This window comes from Melopsittacus undulatus, chromosome 5 (assembly GCF_012275295.1).
Source record: "Melopsittacus undulatus isolate bMelUnd1 chromosome 5, bMelUnd1.mat.Z, whole genome shotgun sequence".
NCBI lineage: Eukaryota > Metazoa > Chordata > Aves > Psittaciformes > Psittaculidae > Melopsittacus > Melopsittacus undulatus.
The window spans coordinates 28,697,540-28,716,252 of NC_047531.1; the positions used below are offsets into that span (position 1 = coordinate 28,697,540).

Sequence of the window (18,713 nt, forward strand, 5' to 3'; positions counted from 1 at the left end):
TATTTTCTCCTTCTCCTCCCCTGTTGTTTGCACCTAAGATCACCCAATTCTGCTGTTGTTCTTCCTTTCTGTGTTAGGTCATATCACCTAAATCTTATAGTGCCCTTTCCCAGAGTGAGTGAGCTCAGTAGTAGTCCTTGTAATAAAACAGACACCTGTTCCCATATTATGTTCAAAGAGAGACAGCCAGAAGCAGATACATTCTGACCCAGTCCACTGTGCTTTATGTTGTACATTCATTTTATAAATACCTGCTTTTGCTATTTAGTCTTCTCTCTTGACTCATCAGTTATTTTTTGAAAAAAGTGAAGTTACATGCAGTCAGACATACAGAAATAAAGATGGAGAATTTCACGGAGTGGATTCAAATGTAATCCAGGATAGATCTATTCCTAACAGCCTTCTTATTTCTGTAATTTTTTTCACTTACTATTTATAAGTGTCTCTTCAGGAAGAGAGCTGCACTCAAAACAGTCTGAAAAACAAGTTTTTTTTTTGTTATTCTTTTCTGAAATACTTCTACTGACCTCAATTTACTCACCAGTTAGTTAACTGCACAGAATAATCCTCTAACATAGACAGTGTCAGTGATTTTTTGCCCTTCTGCATGACCGTCCTCTGAGTGGCTCCTTGGGATCAGAGCAGGGAAGAAAACACAGGAAGATTACAGTCCCCAAGTATGTGTCCATTAGAATTGAAAGAAAGTGGCTGTGGAGATACACCCACCTGGTCCCAACATAATTCCTTTTCTGTGCACTAACAGATTGCTCCCTTGCTGTGGTTATGTTGCTGACATTATGCTTGTGAGGGAAATTCCTTCCTGACTCCAGATCTGGTGAATTTATAATCCTGTTGATGTAAGCAAAGCTCACTGTATTAATCTTAAGACCCAATTGTCCAATCAGTTCTACATACAGACCTCTTGTTGAAGTTAATAGAATTGCACATGAGTAGCTGAAAAGTTGATTGGACCCTGATATGGTTTCTGCTCTACAGCCATAACTACAAGGTGACTTTAAGCCAGCACGGCCCTGACAAAGAAAAAAGCAGTCTCACCATTTTCTCCATCATCAGCTGTTTGTCTCTGCTGTTCTTTGTCCAAGCACAAGTATACATGCAGGAGCACAGCTTAACCAATGAAGTTAAAATTAGCCTGGAAACAAAGGGTAAATATATAATCTTTTTAATATTCAACTATTATTAGTTTTCAGGGACCTAAACTTTCTTAGCAGAAAGGCTTCAAAATTTCAGTAGAGTGTTCTGTTGCCTGGCCTATCATGCTGAGTTATCACTGAAAGACTAACCACAACAAGGGAGACAGGTAACATACCAACATTGCACCTCACCCCAGCCGTTTATACTGGAAATACCTTTTTTTTTTACTGTGTTCTTTTATGATGGAGAATGGAACACAAAATGTTTTGATTCAGAAATACAGCTCTCAGTGCTTTGTGAAAGCTGTAGTTTAGAAACTTTATGGTCCAATTGTCTTCTGTACATTAGGCTCTCTAGTCAGGTAACAAAGTATCAGGTATTGTGGTACCTCCATTTTGTGTTCTCTAGCTTTATGTTCCTCTCCTACTCCTAAGATGAGCTAACCGTAACTAGGGATTCCATTTTCTGTCCAATTGAGATCGCAATAATCCAATTACTTAAGACCAGCGATTACTGCTAGTTCCCTTCACTCTCATAATACCTTGACTACAGCTGCTTTTAGATCTTCATCCTTACAGATTCTTCCATCTTGCCATGCAGGGAGGCAGCTCTGCCTCAAAATTTAATGACTGTCCCCTGTTATTTTTCAGTTACTGTGGCTTTGAATTCCAGTCCTATGTGAAGATAAGCCACACAAGCCTCACACTCATACTGGAGTGTTTGATATGACCCAGATCATCTGCACTGGGTGTTGTTATAGACAACACAAAACTTCAGTCATAATGCTGTCAAAAAATGAGCCAGGCTGTGCACAGCGCACCCAAGGAGTGACAGTTTCTAACAGGTCATTACTAGGCCGAATCTGAATAGTGCCCTTTATCATGGGCAACAAGACTCCGCTGGCAGGAAAAAGACAACTGCCAAGAGTTGTCCACCATGACAATCAACTTAGAATCAGCATTAAGGAAATCTGATTTCCCTGTATTTGTGTCATGAGGTTAATTGGTTCTGGCATCCAACCCCAGACAGGTCTCACGACAAGCTAAAGCTGATCTCCCCCCAGCTGCTGCCAGGCGGGCGGGCAGACACCTCTCTCCCCCTTCTCACAGCTCCCAGCATGGCGCAGCCGCAGAGTGATCTCTTTGCTACCCCCACTATGACCCAGAACTTGTCAAAACTAACTCCAGTTGTTTCGACAACCCGGCACGGCACAGCCCAACCCGGCACAGCCCAACCCGGCACAGCCCAACCCAGCAGCAGCCGATGCGGAGAGGTGGACGGGGCAGCGGGAACCCGCCCGCCCTCCTCCCGTCACGTCGAGCGCTGAAGGGGCTGGCTTAGGCTGTACCTCAGGTGCGTTCCCACCCGCTCCGCGCCACCACCTGCCGCCGCCCCGCCCCCGCCTTTCCGGCCGCTGCCCCGCCGGTCGGTCCGCGCCTGCGCAGTGCGGCGGCGCGGGGAGGGGGTGCCGGTGCTGCCGGCCGGTGCCCGGCGCGCGGGCGCGGCTGGTGGCAGCGGGGCCGGGAGCGGCACCGCGTGAGCCGGGGAGCGGCGCCCGCAGAGCAGCGTACGGCGCGGGGCGATGAACTCGCGCAAAGGTACCGCGCGGTGTCCGGGCGGCGGGGAGGGAGCGGGGGAGCTGCGCGGCTGCCGCCGCCGCCACTCACGCCGGCTCCGGTCTGTTCTCTTCTCCCCGGCAGTGCTGGCGCTGCAGGCCCGCAGGCGGCGGCCCAAGCAGTCCGCGGCGGCCGGCAGGAGGGACAAACACCCGCCGTCCCACAAAAAGTGAGTACGGGGATCCCCGGGCCGCCGGGACACCGCCGCTGGCTGCCCTTCCCTCTTGGCCCGGCCCCGGTACTTCGGTTTCACCTGGGAGTTCCCCCGCGCCCGCCGGGACAGACAGGGAAAACCAGAGCAGAGCATCCTCCCTGCCCGCACCGCTCCGGGGCCGGGCCCGCCACGGGGGGGTTGCCGCCGCGTCCCACCGGGGATCGTTCCCAGCGCTGGCCCTCGGCTCAGCCTCCTTCGGCGGGGCCTCTCCCGAAGCCCTTGTTCATCGGGCATCCGCACTGACTCGGGCTTCGCAGCCCTCAAGTCCCATTTGAGTCATCCTCCGATTCTCCCTGTCTTCGTGATCTTCTTTCGCTCCTTGTGCTTTTCTGTTACGTGCGTTCTCTCTGGCGGCATTGTCCCATCTGTAGTCAGTCCTGTTCTCTTTCTGCCTGATACACCCATCCTGCTCGCTGCCACCTGCTCGGTACCGGCAGTTTATTCCGTGCCCAGATGTGTCTAGCTGCCAGCAGTGCCGATAACAGTATTTTTTGGTTGTTTTTTAAAACTCTGTTGGTGTTGCAGAAACGGACAGAAATCGTGGTCTGTTCCCCCTGCCTCCTCTGCTAACTTTTCATGTTCTTGCCGTTTCATCTTTTCTCATTCTCATAGTACCTGTTTCCACTGAACCATGTAGGAACATTCTCCCATCTCTATAGTGTTCTTGCTTTTACTGCTCTTTCGTAGGCTAATGTGACTTTGGACTCCTCCCTATTTTTCTTTTTTTCTCCTAGTAGTGTTGTGTGCTTCCCTCCCTAACTCTTGCTGTATTCTGTTCAGTGAGACTTTTATTGGTAACTCATTAAGTCACCAATAGGCTCTTGTCTTTGCTTTTGTTCTTTGGTGATTATATCTACCTGCTTTGTTCTGACAGGGAACATACAGCCTGATGCTCCTCATCCCCCTTTCCTCCTAGTTGGCCAGTCCGTAGAACTAGGAAGTGGTTTATGAAGAACAGATGAATACATATGTGATGGGGTAAAGATGTTGCTATGTGCTATGGCAGATGATTCAAGGGGAAGATCGTCTTCTTTCTGATTTTTATAGAAAGAAATGCTAATACATCCCTGATCCTTGAGGCTTGATTTCTTTGTTGGTATGTTACTGCTTTCGTTGGTGGTTTTTTAGTTATAATGAATGGGCCTTTTTTTTCCATTTGAGATGGGTAAAAATAATGTGAGATGAAATGCTGGTGCAGTGATTGTCAGGCTTTGACAACTAACTTGTGTTCACATCCTGTTCTACTACTGCTATGTTCTCCAGTGTTGTATCAAAGCTGTGTTATGCTATCAATTACATTAATTTGGATCTATTTCGATGGAAACAAGCTTTTATGTGCAAGATACGTGGTCTGGTTGGAAACATGGGACCCCTGTTTCTAAACTCTTCTGGAAAGTCAGTTTGTAATTTTATATGGGTTTGTTTTACCACTTTGAAAGCAGAAATAGGTTAAATTTTAGTGTAACTCTAGGTTCAGAACTGTTTATGCCACTTTCAGTTAAGACTTAACCACAAGGTTATTAATAAACTCTGTTCTACTTAGATGATACTGTTTAAAACACTTCTTAGTAGGGCTGCCTTGGCATGTCTTGCTGAAAGAGTTTGTCAAAAATTTGCTTTCACAGACACTTAACAAGCACAGAAGTGGTACTCTCTTTGTGTTTGCTGAAGAAACTGGCTACTGTTAAGTCAGGGTGCACAGTCAGTAGCTGGACATTTGCCATACTGAGTCGGCATTTCCAGATGCAATGGTCCAATCTGTTCAGTTGCCTCGGGAAACAGTGGTTTTGCTGTGGTAGACAACAGAGACATCATTTCTTTTCTGCAATGTGTGTTTTCTCTTCAGACCACTTTTATGGAGACCTCCTAATCTGTTTTATGCTTCTTTATGAAAGAGAGACCATTTTCAAGTTTTTTAAGCCTCCTTGTATGTGGCTAAATAGTTTAGGCCCCCGAAGTAAAGCCAGCATTAGACATTATTTCAGAAGACAATCTCAGCAAAAGTATCTATTTTGTCCTGTTCCTAGCCTTGCTTTAAATTCAACTGCTTCAGGATATACTAGTGTGTTAAAGGCATATAGTTTCTCTGATGCACATCAAATGCACAGTAGCTGCAAATGAAAATGTCTATTGGAGGGGCAGACATTCTATACTGTAAGTTCCCCATAGTGAATTTGTTCACTATGTGAAAATTATAACTTAGTTTTGAATCCAAAGCTGTTTTTTTTTTTTTTTTTAAACTGTGGTTCTTAGGAAGACTGTCCTCTGCTTTATGGAGCAACTTTCATTGTTGCAACAATGTGGTTTAAAGGAACTGCAGGATTCCTCTTCTGGAATTGGATAGGAGAGTTATATTGCATTGTAGCTAACTTGAAGGCTTTTGTTTGAAGAGTATTAAGATGATGACACAAGAAGAAGAAAAGTTTACAGTGCTCTTTAACACTGAGTGGCTTTTTGTCCATTATGGCCTTAATTGCTGTAGAAGGCTGTGAGCTGGTCCTGTAACTGTTCAGTGTTGACCTCTTAAATAAATGATAAGTGGTGGAGGTGAATCTATATAATAGCGTGGAAAAATAACAAAGCAGAAGTGGCTTATGTTCTGAAGAGAAAGCACTTTGTCTTGAATTAAGACTACATCTAAAATTGCATAAAATAATAAAATCTACTTGGTATGACTTGACTTTGAATGCAGCCATCCAGGCTTCTGAAAAGAATAACATCTCACTAGTAACAGTTAAGATAACAGCACTTGATTTTGGTTATAATAGATGGATTTGCATGCGCTGTGTACATACTGCTTATGTATTTTTTGAGTTGGACAAAAGATTAATCAAAATGGTTAATTCGGGTCTTCTGTGAGTTATTTCTCCTTAAATGGAGATTTGCGTTAAGAGAGGTTTTGTATGTAAAAAAAATCCAGGTGATGATGTGTGGATGTATGGAGAGAGGAGTGTGTTGAACACTTAAACACAAAAGCATAAATCCAAATACCAAGATCAACTTTTCAAAATCCTGTTTTCTTGTAGAGTTTTTCCTTTTGTCTTTAAGCAGTACTTCATTACAGGTGAGAGGCCATGTGGTATTACTTTATTGTGGTGAAAAAGCATATATGGCAGATAATATGGGATGAGCCAGATTTCCATACTGTGCACTTCCAGATGACTGACTTATTGAACCCTTAGATATTGTACAGTTATGAAGGCTTGGATATATGGCATTACTATGGAATCTTAAATGTCTGAAAAGAATTCACTGCTTGCTTTGTCAGTGCTTCTGTGCCACAGTGTTTTTCAGTGTCTTTCAGTAAGGCTTTGAGGAGAATAGTGCACAGTGTTACAGTGCACTATATGAAAATCCAGCTTTCATTAGCTTAATTTGTTTTTTGCTTGTGGAAGTTTAGCAAATCCTCCCCAGATTTTTTCACTAGCTTTTTTCCAAGTGTGAGAGCATGAGGGTGGAAGCGCATGTATGTCAAATGCGTGGAATGGAATTTTTTGACCACCTTTGGTGTGATGCTACAGCATGTGGATAACCTAGAGTGACTGTGTATCTTAGGGTGAATTGGCTTGGGAAGTTGTTAGGAGTATACTCAAAATGTGGTGTTGATGTGAATTGCTGCTCTTGCCTTCTTTCTTAATAAATAGCCTTTTGTCTTCTTGCTTAGAATACTTTAATCGGAGCTTTATCTTCCAGTTTCTGTCAAATTTTAGTATTTAATTAATCTACCTATACTTCAGGGCTGATTTTAGTTGTATAGATATAATACTAATAGGTATTTTGTAAAGTAGTAAATAATCGCATATATCGAGATTAAGGAATGTAAAGAATGTGTTGTGACATGTTTGATCTTGATGTCTGAGTCAGTCGATACTTGCTTTTGTAATGTGATAATTGAACACGTATCTAAGACTGTGGGATGTAATTTAATCCAGAGTAAATTTCAGTGTAAAGTAAGATGTTTATTACTAAGCATGTTCACCTTTTTGTTCTGAGCTCTCTGTCATGTAGTAAGAAAACATCCTGCAGCTCTATTAAACTTAATTTCAGAAATGTGAATGGCTCTAGAATTTCTGATATTCTGTACAGGTCTACTTGCAGATTTGTATAATGAAAATAGTTACTGTAATGTAGGTGTCAGAGCATCTGTTACCAAAGAATTATGTGATCATATGAATTTGCCAAGGTTCATGCCTTTTTCATAGAGCGGAAGTTGGAAGTGACCTTGAAAGATCCTCTGGCTCAGTCTTTTATGGGAAGGGGAATCTGGATGAGATTGTCTGACACCTTGTCCAGCCACATCTTGGAAATCTCCAGGGATTGATTGTTCTCACTGTGAAATTATTATATCAAGATGAAACCTCTCAGTGCAACTTATGCCTATTGCCCCATGTCCTTTCTGTGTGGCTCTTTGTGAAAAGAGAGACTAATCCTCTTTGTAGCCACCCTTTAAATATTGGAACACTGTGAGGTCCCCCCTGAGCCTCTTCTTCTGCAGGGAGAAGAAGCTTAACTCCTTCAGTCTTTCCTTAAAGGGTTCTCCAGCCCTTTGATCATCTTCATGGCCCCCCCCTTTGGCTCTTCTTCAGTTTGTCCATGTATTTTTTCAGTTGTGGGGAGCAGAACTGGACACGGTACTTCATGTATGACCTGAGAAGTGCTGACTAGAGTGGGATGATTACATCTTAACCTCTGTTAGTAAGGTCTCTGTTGATGTAACCAGGGTTGGCTTTGCCTTCATTGCTGTGGTGTAGTTCAGCTGATTCGTGTTCAGCTTTGTTGTCCACCAGGGTGCCCAGGTCCCTGTCAGCAGGACTGGTCTGCAGACACACACATCTTAGCCTGCACCAGGCTTCTGGGTTATGTCAGATTTTGAACAGGCAATGAATAGAGATGCCATCCTGGGACCTGAATTTCATTTGTAATAATTTTATCTGATGAAATAACATTGGTTTTAGTATAACGGTCTTTTTATTAAGGAAGATAAACCTGTTTTTCAGGGTTATGTTAAACAGGAGTGCCTTTGCGGGGGAGGGAAAATGACTACATTTCGTGTTTGAGATCGTAGTGAGATGAGCTGTAGGGTTGTAATAATTTATGAAGATCAGGCCACTTGTTCTGCAATGCATTTTTTTTAACTCTTATTTACTGTAATTATGGAGTAGGATGGTAATAAATTTTGTGGATGGGATTTCAAAATACAAACATCCCTCTATATCTTCCCTTTGTTTGCAAGATGATGACAGACTGTAGAAGCTATCAACTTTCTTTTTTAACTACAATTTGACATTCTGTAACTGAATAAATAAAAATGCCAGGTTGTGCAACAAGTGTAATTTGTTTTGATAAAGACTAGACCAAATCAAATTCAATTTTGTTTTGGATAACCTCCCTGGATTCCCACACATTAACATAAAGGAAAGAATTCCTTTATTACTTGGCTTCTTGATAGCGTCCTAAATACCTTTGTGATTATTTCAGTGGCTTAGTGTGTGTGAAAAAAAGATTGGAAGCCATGCATTCAGTCCTTTCTGATGGCAATAGATTATCCAGACAAAGGGCAAAAGTCAGACTTGGAGAGAAACCTGTTCATGTCATGGCTATGCTAAATACCTTTTGGTTTGCTGCCTTGCAGCATGAATATTCTCAGAGTTTGTGGTCAGTCCCAAACATTTTCTGGAGTAGTAAGAGTGGTAGAAGTGAATGTGTCTAGCTAAGCTAGATGTTCCAGTAAAAATCTGAAATGTGGGACAATAAAAACATTCAATCAGAACATTGTATTATATTAAAGTCTTCATTTATTCATTTAGAGGAGAACTGCTGATCCTGTTGAGAAACAGGCACAAGACATTTATTAATTTACTCCTAAAAGACAAGGATTTTGTATTTGAAGTCTTATTTTTGTTTTAAATCCTGTTCATGTTTTTTGAGATTTTGATCTTTAAGGGTTGTCATCTTTTCACCAAGCAAGCTAATGGCAAAGGTGAACAATTACTGCATTAACTAGTGAACTGTAAGGCAGTAATAGAAACTGCATATGCTTCTTGTAGGCATACCTGTACTTTGAGTGGTTTCATTGCTTGCGGATCTGTTTGTCTTCCTAGTGTCTGTAATAAAAGAGTAAATCTATACTGAAAACCGTTTTCATTTGGTCTCTGGCTGTGATTGCATGAGACAATGAGCTTTTGATAGTAAGCCTTATCTAGCTTCCTTTTCCTGTTTTCTCATGAGAAAATACTGCTAGCTTTGCTACTATGCACACAAACACCTATATATATAATTGTGTATAAATATGTGTATATAAGTAAGTTAAATATTTTAATCCTTTTTTGCAGGAAGCCTGTGTCTAGGTATGGTTAAGGAAGGCCAAAATATTAGTGTACAGAAAACTAGAGAAGTGTTTCAGTGCTTGAAGTGTGTTTGTTATGCTTAGGCAAAATAATAATTTTGTATTGTGAAAATGAAGTTGTTTTTCTTCAAAGTAGATACTATCAGGTAGTTGCTGTGCCCTTGGGTATTTGCTGATTGGATTTTGTTCACCCATCAAAGGCTACAGGTATGCTTCTGGGGCTTCCTGTATGAGAATGACCATGATTGCTGACAGTCTGATGTGGTCTTGAAGCTGTTCTCAATTGTAATGCGTGTGAGGTTATTGGTGGGATTTTTGATGTAGGGATTTTTTTCCCCTTTCCACTTTCATTTTGTTCTTGGCATCATTTAGTGAAGAATGTCAGAGAAGCTAATGCTTAGTTTTTAAGCTTTTGAAGAGAACTAGGAAAGGTTTGCAAGGGTAGCACCCAAAGTTAACCAGTGTCTAATGAAAGCAAATAAAGTGACCTCAGTTCTCTACAGAGGAAAGGGATAGGACTGTTAAAAATGAAAACACAACTATATAATAGTTGTATTCATAATTCTTCCCTTTTCTCAATGATTACTCTTGTTGTAACAGCTGTTGCCCAGCTCTTAACTTGGTAATTTGGCTGTATTTTAATAATAACTAATTATGTACTAATTGCCTATGGGGAATTTGGGATGACCCCTGTTTTGCTAGGCTGTTTTTAAAGAAAATATTTAAAAAAGCTTTTATTAGTATTTAAATGGACATAAATTGTCTATCTGTTTCTACAATGCCCAGTATTCTTGTCTTTAAAATACTGTTGGTCTCAGCCTTCATATATGTGAACTGATAACCTTTGCTTTCTGGTTTTCCTAGTGAGTTAACAGTTACAGTGTGTTGTAAGAGGGATGGTTCTACTTAAAGTTGACAGAGCTTTGGTAGTAGTCTTCCTCCTATACCCCCCTTTTTACCCAGATAAGACAGCTTTTAGGACCAGGTAATACTGCTTTTGGGACCTATTGTGTTGGAATGGACTTATGACAATGCATAGGTGTGTGAAGAAATATATGTAAAAATAAGCATAGTGTAGTAAAGCACATTACAGAGCAGATTGCAGCAGTCTGTATCTGCACCTAAGATAACCATAGACATAACTTTTTGAATTTAACAGAAAGCATTATGAACAAGCTTTTTGGCTGAAAAACATGGGCTAAGTTTCAAAGTGAACCTCTGTAAAGGTTATTTGTTACATGTGTACTGTTATTAATTTAGCCTACACATTTGGAAATCCTATGATTAAAACAGTGCATATATCTAAATACTGCATATTCTGGTTTTGTCCAGCAAAGTAGCTGGCAGACCTTGACTTTTATATCAAGGTCTTGCATAATGAAGTAATGTTCTGCTAGGAAGGGTGTTTGTGTCTGTTTCGCTGAAGAAATCTTGCTTTGAGTGTTAATGCTAAAGTAATCTTATTTTGAACTTGTTTGTTAAAGGTGAACCACAGGATAGACTCTGGTGAAATAATGCTTCTAGACATTTTTAATGCATTACTGTTTTTTTCCTCAAGTGAAGCTAGTCGATTAAAAATCAATACTTTGTAGGAGATTAAAAGAATCAAGGGCTTCAGTTGCCTTGAGCTATTGTCAATGCTTAGTTTGCAGTTTTCTAAAATGGGAGAATTCCATAGTTAGAGGTCAATTACATTTTCCTATCCCTGAGGAAAAAAATATCTCTGTTCTTGTTGCAGCAATAAAGGTCAGAGCTGTCTAGGTACAATATCTGTATCTTAAATTCTTATATTAGAAACAACTTTTTACTAATATTCAAGTTGTACTAAAATTATAGTGCTCTTGTATTCATGGTTCTAAAGAAAATTCTTTTTTCCTTTGCATTGATCTGTTTCTTCTTGTTTTCCCTCTCACCCCAGTAATTTATTTAATAGTTGTGCTTGTGTCCCACTCACTGCCTTCCTGCTGTTGCTTGCCTGTATGTGTCATTATTTCTTCTTCATAGAGTGAGACACATATGTTTGTATAAGATCATTATAGAAGAGGTTCTTAGTTGCATGGAGCCTGGAGTAGCATGTGATGAAGTGCTGTTTTGGTGACTGGTTGCCTGAAAAGTTGCTGCAAGGGGAAAAAATACGTGATTAAGCTGCATCTTAGAGAGCAAGTACAATTGGTGGAGCAGGATTAAGCTGCATCTTAGAGAGCAAGTACAATTGGTGGAGCAGGACGACTCCTTCCTCTTCAGAGTGCTTGGGAAAGGAATAATCCTGAATTCCTTTCCAGGGCCTTTTGAAGGTTGGGCTTCGGCTGTGGTTTGCCTTGCTGAGCTGTGGGCAGTTAAGTGAGCGGGACCCGCACTGTTGTGCTGTGTGGGACTGCAGAAGCATGCTAAGGCAACTGGTTTTACTTCTTACACCTGCCAGAATCTTGAGTACCCAGAGATCACTGATCACCTTTGGTGAAGATCAGTTGGGCAGCTTGAGTTTATGTATCCTGTGGAAACAAAACAGTAGAACACTGAATACTAGAAAATAATAAGGCATAAGTTATTAAAATCCAAGTAGGAAGTCATTAAAAGAATGCCAATCAAATGCGGCTAAGGCTGTAGTTAAGGTACCTAACAAGACAACATTGTTTAAACCAGGTTTTGTAAATGGTTATTTTAATGTTAGAAAGCTAATTATAAAATGTTTTAAAACAAACTGTGCTTCTGTACAGATTTTAATATATTTGTGCTCATCATACATGGTTGACATTTTAACATCTCAGAAAAGGTGATGTAGAACTAGAAGATACTCAAAGAAGGAGGGAGTAAAGGTGATTTGGGATATTGGACAGCTTCATTTATGACTTGTACTTTTTAGTTATGTAAAGGTAGTTAAGGAGCATTTTGACATGTCTGAAAAATCATTTCTGGTATAGAAAGGGAAGAATGATTAACTTGTCATTTTTCCATTACAAAACAGTGGTATCCAAAGAATTACTTTCATGTAAAAAAGAAGACACTTCTTTTTATACAGTACAAATAGCAGAATGTGGCTTTGCAATATGTTGTAGAGGCCAAATTATAGATGGGCTTAAGACGTATGAGTGGACACTAGAACCACTGGTAGTTCTTAAGTATGCTACTGCAATTTGGCTTTTCAAGCTAGTGTTTGCTGAAGCTCTGTCATGTAAGTTTGCCCTAATATAAAGTGATCCACTTGTATAGTTATCTCTAAACACATTTCTGGCACTGAGTGCAGCAATATTGATGTAGGTATGTATTTAAGTTACTGTGGCAGCTGTTAGATTTTTAAGGCCACCTCAGTAGATCACTTGCAACATCTGATAGTATACGTAAGCCTGACAGTATTTGTGAGCCTAGATCCAGGGCTTGGGTGATCCAGCTTGTGGCATTCCTGTACCTGGCTCAGGATGGAGCTCTGAAACTGGAGTTAGCTACTAAATCTGAGAGAATCTGTAGAGGTGTGTGTTTGAGAGGAGCTTTCATAAACCCAAGCAGAATAAGGTAATGGCGGAGGGGTGGGGAAACATGCCAAGGAGAACAGAATGCTGAAGGAATGGGTGTGCCTGAAATGCTGCTTTTCCGGTAGATGCTGATGCCATCTGCAGGTCTGAATTTGATGCCATAATGAGCTTGGGATTTAAAATCATCAGTCTAAGAACTTAGGTTATTTCCTCTGTTGTTGTGAACAGCTTTCTTTTAAAGTTTCAGTTGTGTGCTTATGTAGTAGCTCAATAATTCACTCACCTCTGAAATAAGAGATGTTTGAGGAATTTCAAGCTTATTATTTCAGGAACTTCAAGCTTATTATTTCAACCTGCCATGCGCAGATTATAGGTCATGGTGGGCTTTGGTGTGTAAGGGATGGCCAGTAACTTCATATCTCTTCTGTGGAATAATCAAGACCAACAGACTGATGGAGTTGGATGACAAGTGATTAAAAGGGAAGCATTATCAAGTTTCGCTAATACACAGGTATCAGCATCCTGGTTGACTGGAGCCAAGTAACTCTGAGTTACAAAATCAACATGTGGTAATTTGGTCAGAATGAGGCTGTTTGGGTGATTAAATGGTTTTACTTTTTAACATATCAGTCACAATTCAGCATTTTTATGAAAGATGGAGCCCTGAGGAGATCAAAGACTTAAACTTCCTTTCAAGTTCCCTTTTCTTGTGTGTCAAGGCACAGTATGAGAGGTCCCTGTTGCCAGAATTTGCTCCCAGGTGAATATTTTAACATTTTAGCAGCGTCAGGGAAACTGGGGAAAAGACCAGGAGCTTCACGGTACTATTACGAGTTGTAGCTCAAAAGAACAGGAATCCTCTTTAAAGATAATAGTATCTGAAAAGAAAAAAAAAACCAACAAAACCCCATTGTTTTCCATATTTTCTTTTTTCTTTCCTTTTTTCTTTTTTTTTTTCTTTAAGGTAGTCTGTTGCTTGGGGTGACCTACTTTCTATATGTCAGCATAGATACTTTATATACAACAGTATATTAGTAACTCGGTTTTCCAGCACATGTTGGTGTCCAAGACTATGGTGCTGGTCCTGGACATTTAATCAAATTCTATTCAAATGCTATTAGAACATTGCTTCTCTGTTTTTAATGTCAGTTAGAGATTTGCATATTTTTTTCTCCCAGAAATGTTTGCTCTGTAGCAACTTGTAAGTCTTGGGTTGTGTCAGCAGTGTTGAGGTGATGCACAGCAGTTCTGGTGGTTGCTTCCAGCACTGTGCATTTTATAGTCACTCGTTGATCAGGGACAGGCAGTCCTGGGAATAGGGAGCTCTGTGATGAGCTCTTATTGCTGTTGTGGGCAGACATCATCTGAGCACAGCAGCCAGTCAAGCCTCTTGAGAGGCTGGATGTGAAAAAACAACGTGTGAATCTCAAGTTGACTATAAATGTGAGATAGAGCTATAAAGAATTAGGCTGAGGCTACCACTATGTTTTAGATCACCAGATACCTGCTAGATAACTGCTTTGGTCTTTAGTGTGGGTCAGTTATTTCAAAGTATTGCATTCTCACTGCTAATCCAAGTTGCTTGGTGAGTCCACCATCTAGAAACTATGTTAAAACTATTTATTCAATAGACAAAACCTGTTTTTCACCAGTTGTTCAAAACAAGTATTCAGAATTGATTAGTTACCTAAAAATGTTGCAACAAAGCTCTCAAACTTTCTGCATATTCAGTGTAGAAAATAATACTATTTCTGCTGTTCTGATTATTGAGAACTGTATTCTCTAATGTTTATTTCTAAAGTCAGAAAAATCAGTTTTGTGTAACAAGATTTGCCTTGGGAATGAAGATGTTATTCTTTTCAAGTGTTCATTTTGATCTAATTTTGTGTTTCCAAAATGACTCTTGCTAGCTTCTGTCTCACAGGGTGCTATATCTTGTCCTAATTGTAGCATTACAAAAACTTGAGATGAAGTGTAAGTAGACCAATGTATTTGCAACGCTCTGCTCTTTTCACACTTTAAAACATTCAATCACCATTTTAGATAATTATGTCAAGCAGTAAAGTCACCTTAAAAATAAAACTATGAAAAAGGTAAAAGAAAGCCATTTCATGGTTAACACTGGAGAGTTATGTGGCAACAAAAAATTGTCTTTCCAGTTGATTTGTGAGATTCACAGCTAAAAATCACTTTGTGATATCATAGAGTAGTTAGGATTGGAAAGGACCTCAAGATCATCTAGTTCCAACCCTCCTGCCATGGGCAGGGACACCTCACACTAAACCATACCACCACCCAAGGCTTCATCCAGCCTGGTCTTGAACACCGCCAGGGATGGAGCATTCACAACCTCCCTGGGCAACCCATTCCAGTACCTCACCACCCTAACAGTAAAGAATTTCTTCCTTATATCCAGTCTAAACCTCTGCTGTTTAAGTTTCAACCCATTACCCCTTGTCCTATCTCTACAGTCCCTAATGAATAGTCTCTCCCCAGCATCCCTGTAGGCCCCCTTCAGATACTGGAAGGCTGCTATGAGGTCTCCACACAGCCTTCTCTTCTCCAGGCTGAACAGACACAACTTTCTCAGCCTGTCTTCATACGGGAGTGCTCCAGTCCCCTGATCATCCTTGTGGCCCTCCTCTGGACTTGTTCCAACAGTTCCATGTCCTTTTTATGTTGAGGACACCAGAACTGCACACAATACTCCAAGTGAGGTCTCACGAGAGCAGAGTAGAGGGGCAGGATCACCTCCTTTGACCTGCTGGTCACACTCCTTTTGATGCAGCCCAGGATACGGTTGGCTTTCTGGGCTGTGAGTGCACACTGAAGCTGGCTCATGTTCATTTGCTCATTGACCAACACCCCCAAGTCCTTCTCTGCAGGGCTGCACTGAATTTCCTTTTTGCCCAACCTGTAGCTGTGCCTGGGATTGCTCTGACCCAGGTGTAGGACCTTGCACTTGGCATGGTTAAACTTCATGAGGTTGGCATCAGCCCACCTCACAAGTGTGTCAAGGTCCCTCTGGATGGCATTTCTTCCCTCCAGTGTATCAACAGAACCACACATCTTGGTGTCATCGGCAAACTTGCTGAGGGCGCACTCAATTCCATTGTCCATGTCAGCAACAAAGATCTGGGGAAGGAAACCTCAGTTTATCTTTCTGGAGGGCATACTTTTAAGCAGAAGGATGTGACTGAGTTTTTAAATCAGAAGGTGGCATTATTTATGTTGACAGTGTCTCTCTTAAATCCAAACAAGTATGTAATTAATGATGATAAAAATACTGCTAATAGTGCAAGAGTTAGCAAATAAAAAACCCAATCCAGAACAAATAGGACCTTTCAGAGTTGTTCCATTAGGACATGATGGAGAAAATGCAGAGAACTTGCTTGTCCTGTTAGTTTATTCAGAATGGTTTTAAGGGCAATAGGCAATGAAACTGAATGTGTGCCAGCTCTGTCCTAATTACAGTTCACAGCATGAAGTATTAAGTTGAATTGAGACTGCACATGGTTTAAATTAGTATGTTAAACTCTGAACTGTGGCACACCAGGCGCTGGCATGTTTGATTTAGGAACGATTTAGCTTTGCAGCAGTCTCCAGGAGGAAGATGAGTTGATAGCTAATGCTGAGAGTCTGTTTTTCAGAGCCTTCTCTCAGGTTTTGTTCCACAGCAAAATGTCAAGTTTGACACCATGAATTTTACATTGGTAATAAAGGAGCTGTTTGAAGATAACATTGCAGGGATAAGAAAAATACCTTATTGTTTTTCCATGTTTGTATCCTTAATAAGTTTTTTCCCTCCACATTTGATTCCGTGTCAGCTTTGCGAATATTTTATTTTTGAGAAAACATGTATGCTCTACTTCATATGTACTTCATATGTATCCCATACTTCATATGTATACTGTACTTCATGTTGATACAGCTAATGAATAATGATTATGTATGTGCGTGTAGGTAAAAAAATTGCCTTTACATAAGAAACTAACTTGTGAGTCTTTAAATGCCATTTAAGCTCAGTACATAAAGTCTTGTAACACTCTACAAAGGTAATAGTCTAATAACAGGGATGAAGGGTGTAATCTCTTAGTGTTTCAGGAGAGGCTGCAAACAATGAAATAGAAAAATTTTTCCCCTCTCACTTCTTTGCCTAATAATATTGCCTTTCTTCACAGGTTTGCTTCTTACGGTATTCTCATCAAAGCATGACAATGTTATAAGCAAGTGAAATAAAAACAACCAAGCTGCCTTGTGTCTGTTCTATAATGATATGCTTTCCTTCAAAGTGAATTACTAGATAATGTGGAATTAAAACTTTATTAAGAATTCCAAGCATCTTCACCCCATTTCTCAGAACAGAATGTAATTTCTGCTTTTATGAGCAGCAATGGAAAGCAGCAAAGCCCAGATTTGCTGCTGATAAACGTACCTAGAATATTGCTATGAAAAGTGAGTGTATAATGATATTTCCTTATCTAAGCAGATATATATGAATATTGTGGGGAGTATTTGAAGGATGGAAGCAGAAAACAGGGCAGAGGCTGAGTAAGGGGAGCATCACTTTAGCAGAAAAGGGAAAGTAGTGTAGTTTTTCAGTGGTGGGGACCAAATGTGTATGCACTCCAGCTGGTGTTAGCAAACACCCAAAATGCTTGAATAAGTCTGAGTAGACTAGAAACTGGTACTTAGTGAGATAAAGAGACCATGTCTCTGTGTGTATATAAAAATAAATAAAGTTGTTTGCTGTAACTTTTTGTTTGCTAGTAACACATTGTTGGTCTTTAGAGGATAATAAATTAATTCTTGCTATTTCTTTATGGAGGCTGGGAGGAAGGGAATCCAGTGACTATGGGAGCTCTATGCTTTCTCAGCCTGAAGTTCTTCACTGCTTATCTCCCATGTTTGCAGCATGATCCTGCAGATTGGATCTCAGGCTCAATAGCTACTAGTGGATTCATCTGTACCCACTCTCCTTCCAAATCTTAGTCTTTTATTTCCACTTTGTTGCATCTAGTTTCAGATAGGTTACTTGAATTTGTTACACTCAAAAGTTTATTAGAAGCAAAAGGAGTGATCACTGTTTGCAGTCAAGAATTTGCAGTTAGTCTGGTGCGAGTTTTAATGGTCCAACCACAAAATTGATAGTTGAGTTAGTGCTCCTAGTGTTTGTTTCAAATTGCATATGATCAAAATGATAAATGAACAATCTTAGTAGTAGCTACTCTTTCTCTGTGCTATGCCCACCCTTCTAAGGTGGATGGTTTCATTTGGGAGGGAGGGATATAGCCAGTCATCAGCCTTCTGACCCACTACTGGGAAGTCTGTGAGGTTGATGTTGTTGGCTGTTCTGGGTTCAGCTGTAGCAGTTATTTTTCTCCTTCATAGTAGCTGGTGCAGTGCTGTGTTTCAGCTTTAGTCTGAGAACAATGCTAATAACACACCAATGTTTTAGTTGTTGCTAAGTAATGCTTACCTTGATCAAGGACTTCTCAGTCTCTCATGCTCTGCCAGTGGGAGGGCACAAGAAGCCAGGAGGAAGCAGACACAGGACACCTGACCCAGAGTAGCTAAAGGGGTATTCCGTACCGCAGCACGTCATGTCCAGTGTATAAACTGGGGAGAGTGATGTGGAAGGCCCAAATGGGCTCGGGTCAGGATGGGTATCGGTTGCAATTTTAGTGCGTATCACTTGTGTTGTTTTTTTTCCTTTCCCTTTTTAGTTTTATGTTCTCTCCCCTTGTTGTTTCCCTTATCACTATTAGTAGTAGTTTTATGTTATACTTTAGTTATTGAGCTGTTCTTATCTCTGTGAGATATTTATAGCCCCCAGCCTGTCTTATCCCGTGACTTCCTAGGCTTCCACAGTTGTTCCATACCTTTATCTCCTTATACTGCTTTTTATTGCA

The 18,713-nt window shown here is 40.7% G+C and overlaps 1 protein-coding gene across 3 annotated transcripts in view; it reads left to right on the forward strand.

Moving 5' to 3' along the window:
• Positions 1-2,619: 2,619 nt before the first annotated feature.
• Positions 2,620-18,713, forward strand: part of SRPK2 (SRSF protein kinase 2) — a 144,617-nt gene continuing 128,523 nt past the window's right edge. For 2 of the 3 annotated variants that reach the window (XM_031048306.2, XM_031048303.2), the window contains exons 1-2: positions 2,620-2,753; positions 2,856-2,940. In XM_031048306.2, coding sequence (XP_030904166.1) covers positions 2,738-2,753; positions 2,856-2,940 — 101 coding nt within the window. In that variant the 5' untranslated portion in view covers positions 2,620-2,737. The remainder of the gene's footprint in view (positions 2,754-2,855; positions 2,941-18,713) is intronic. The other variant, XM_031048304.2, reaches the window with a different exon arrangement.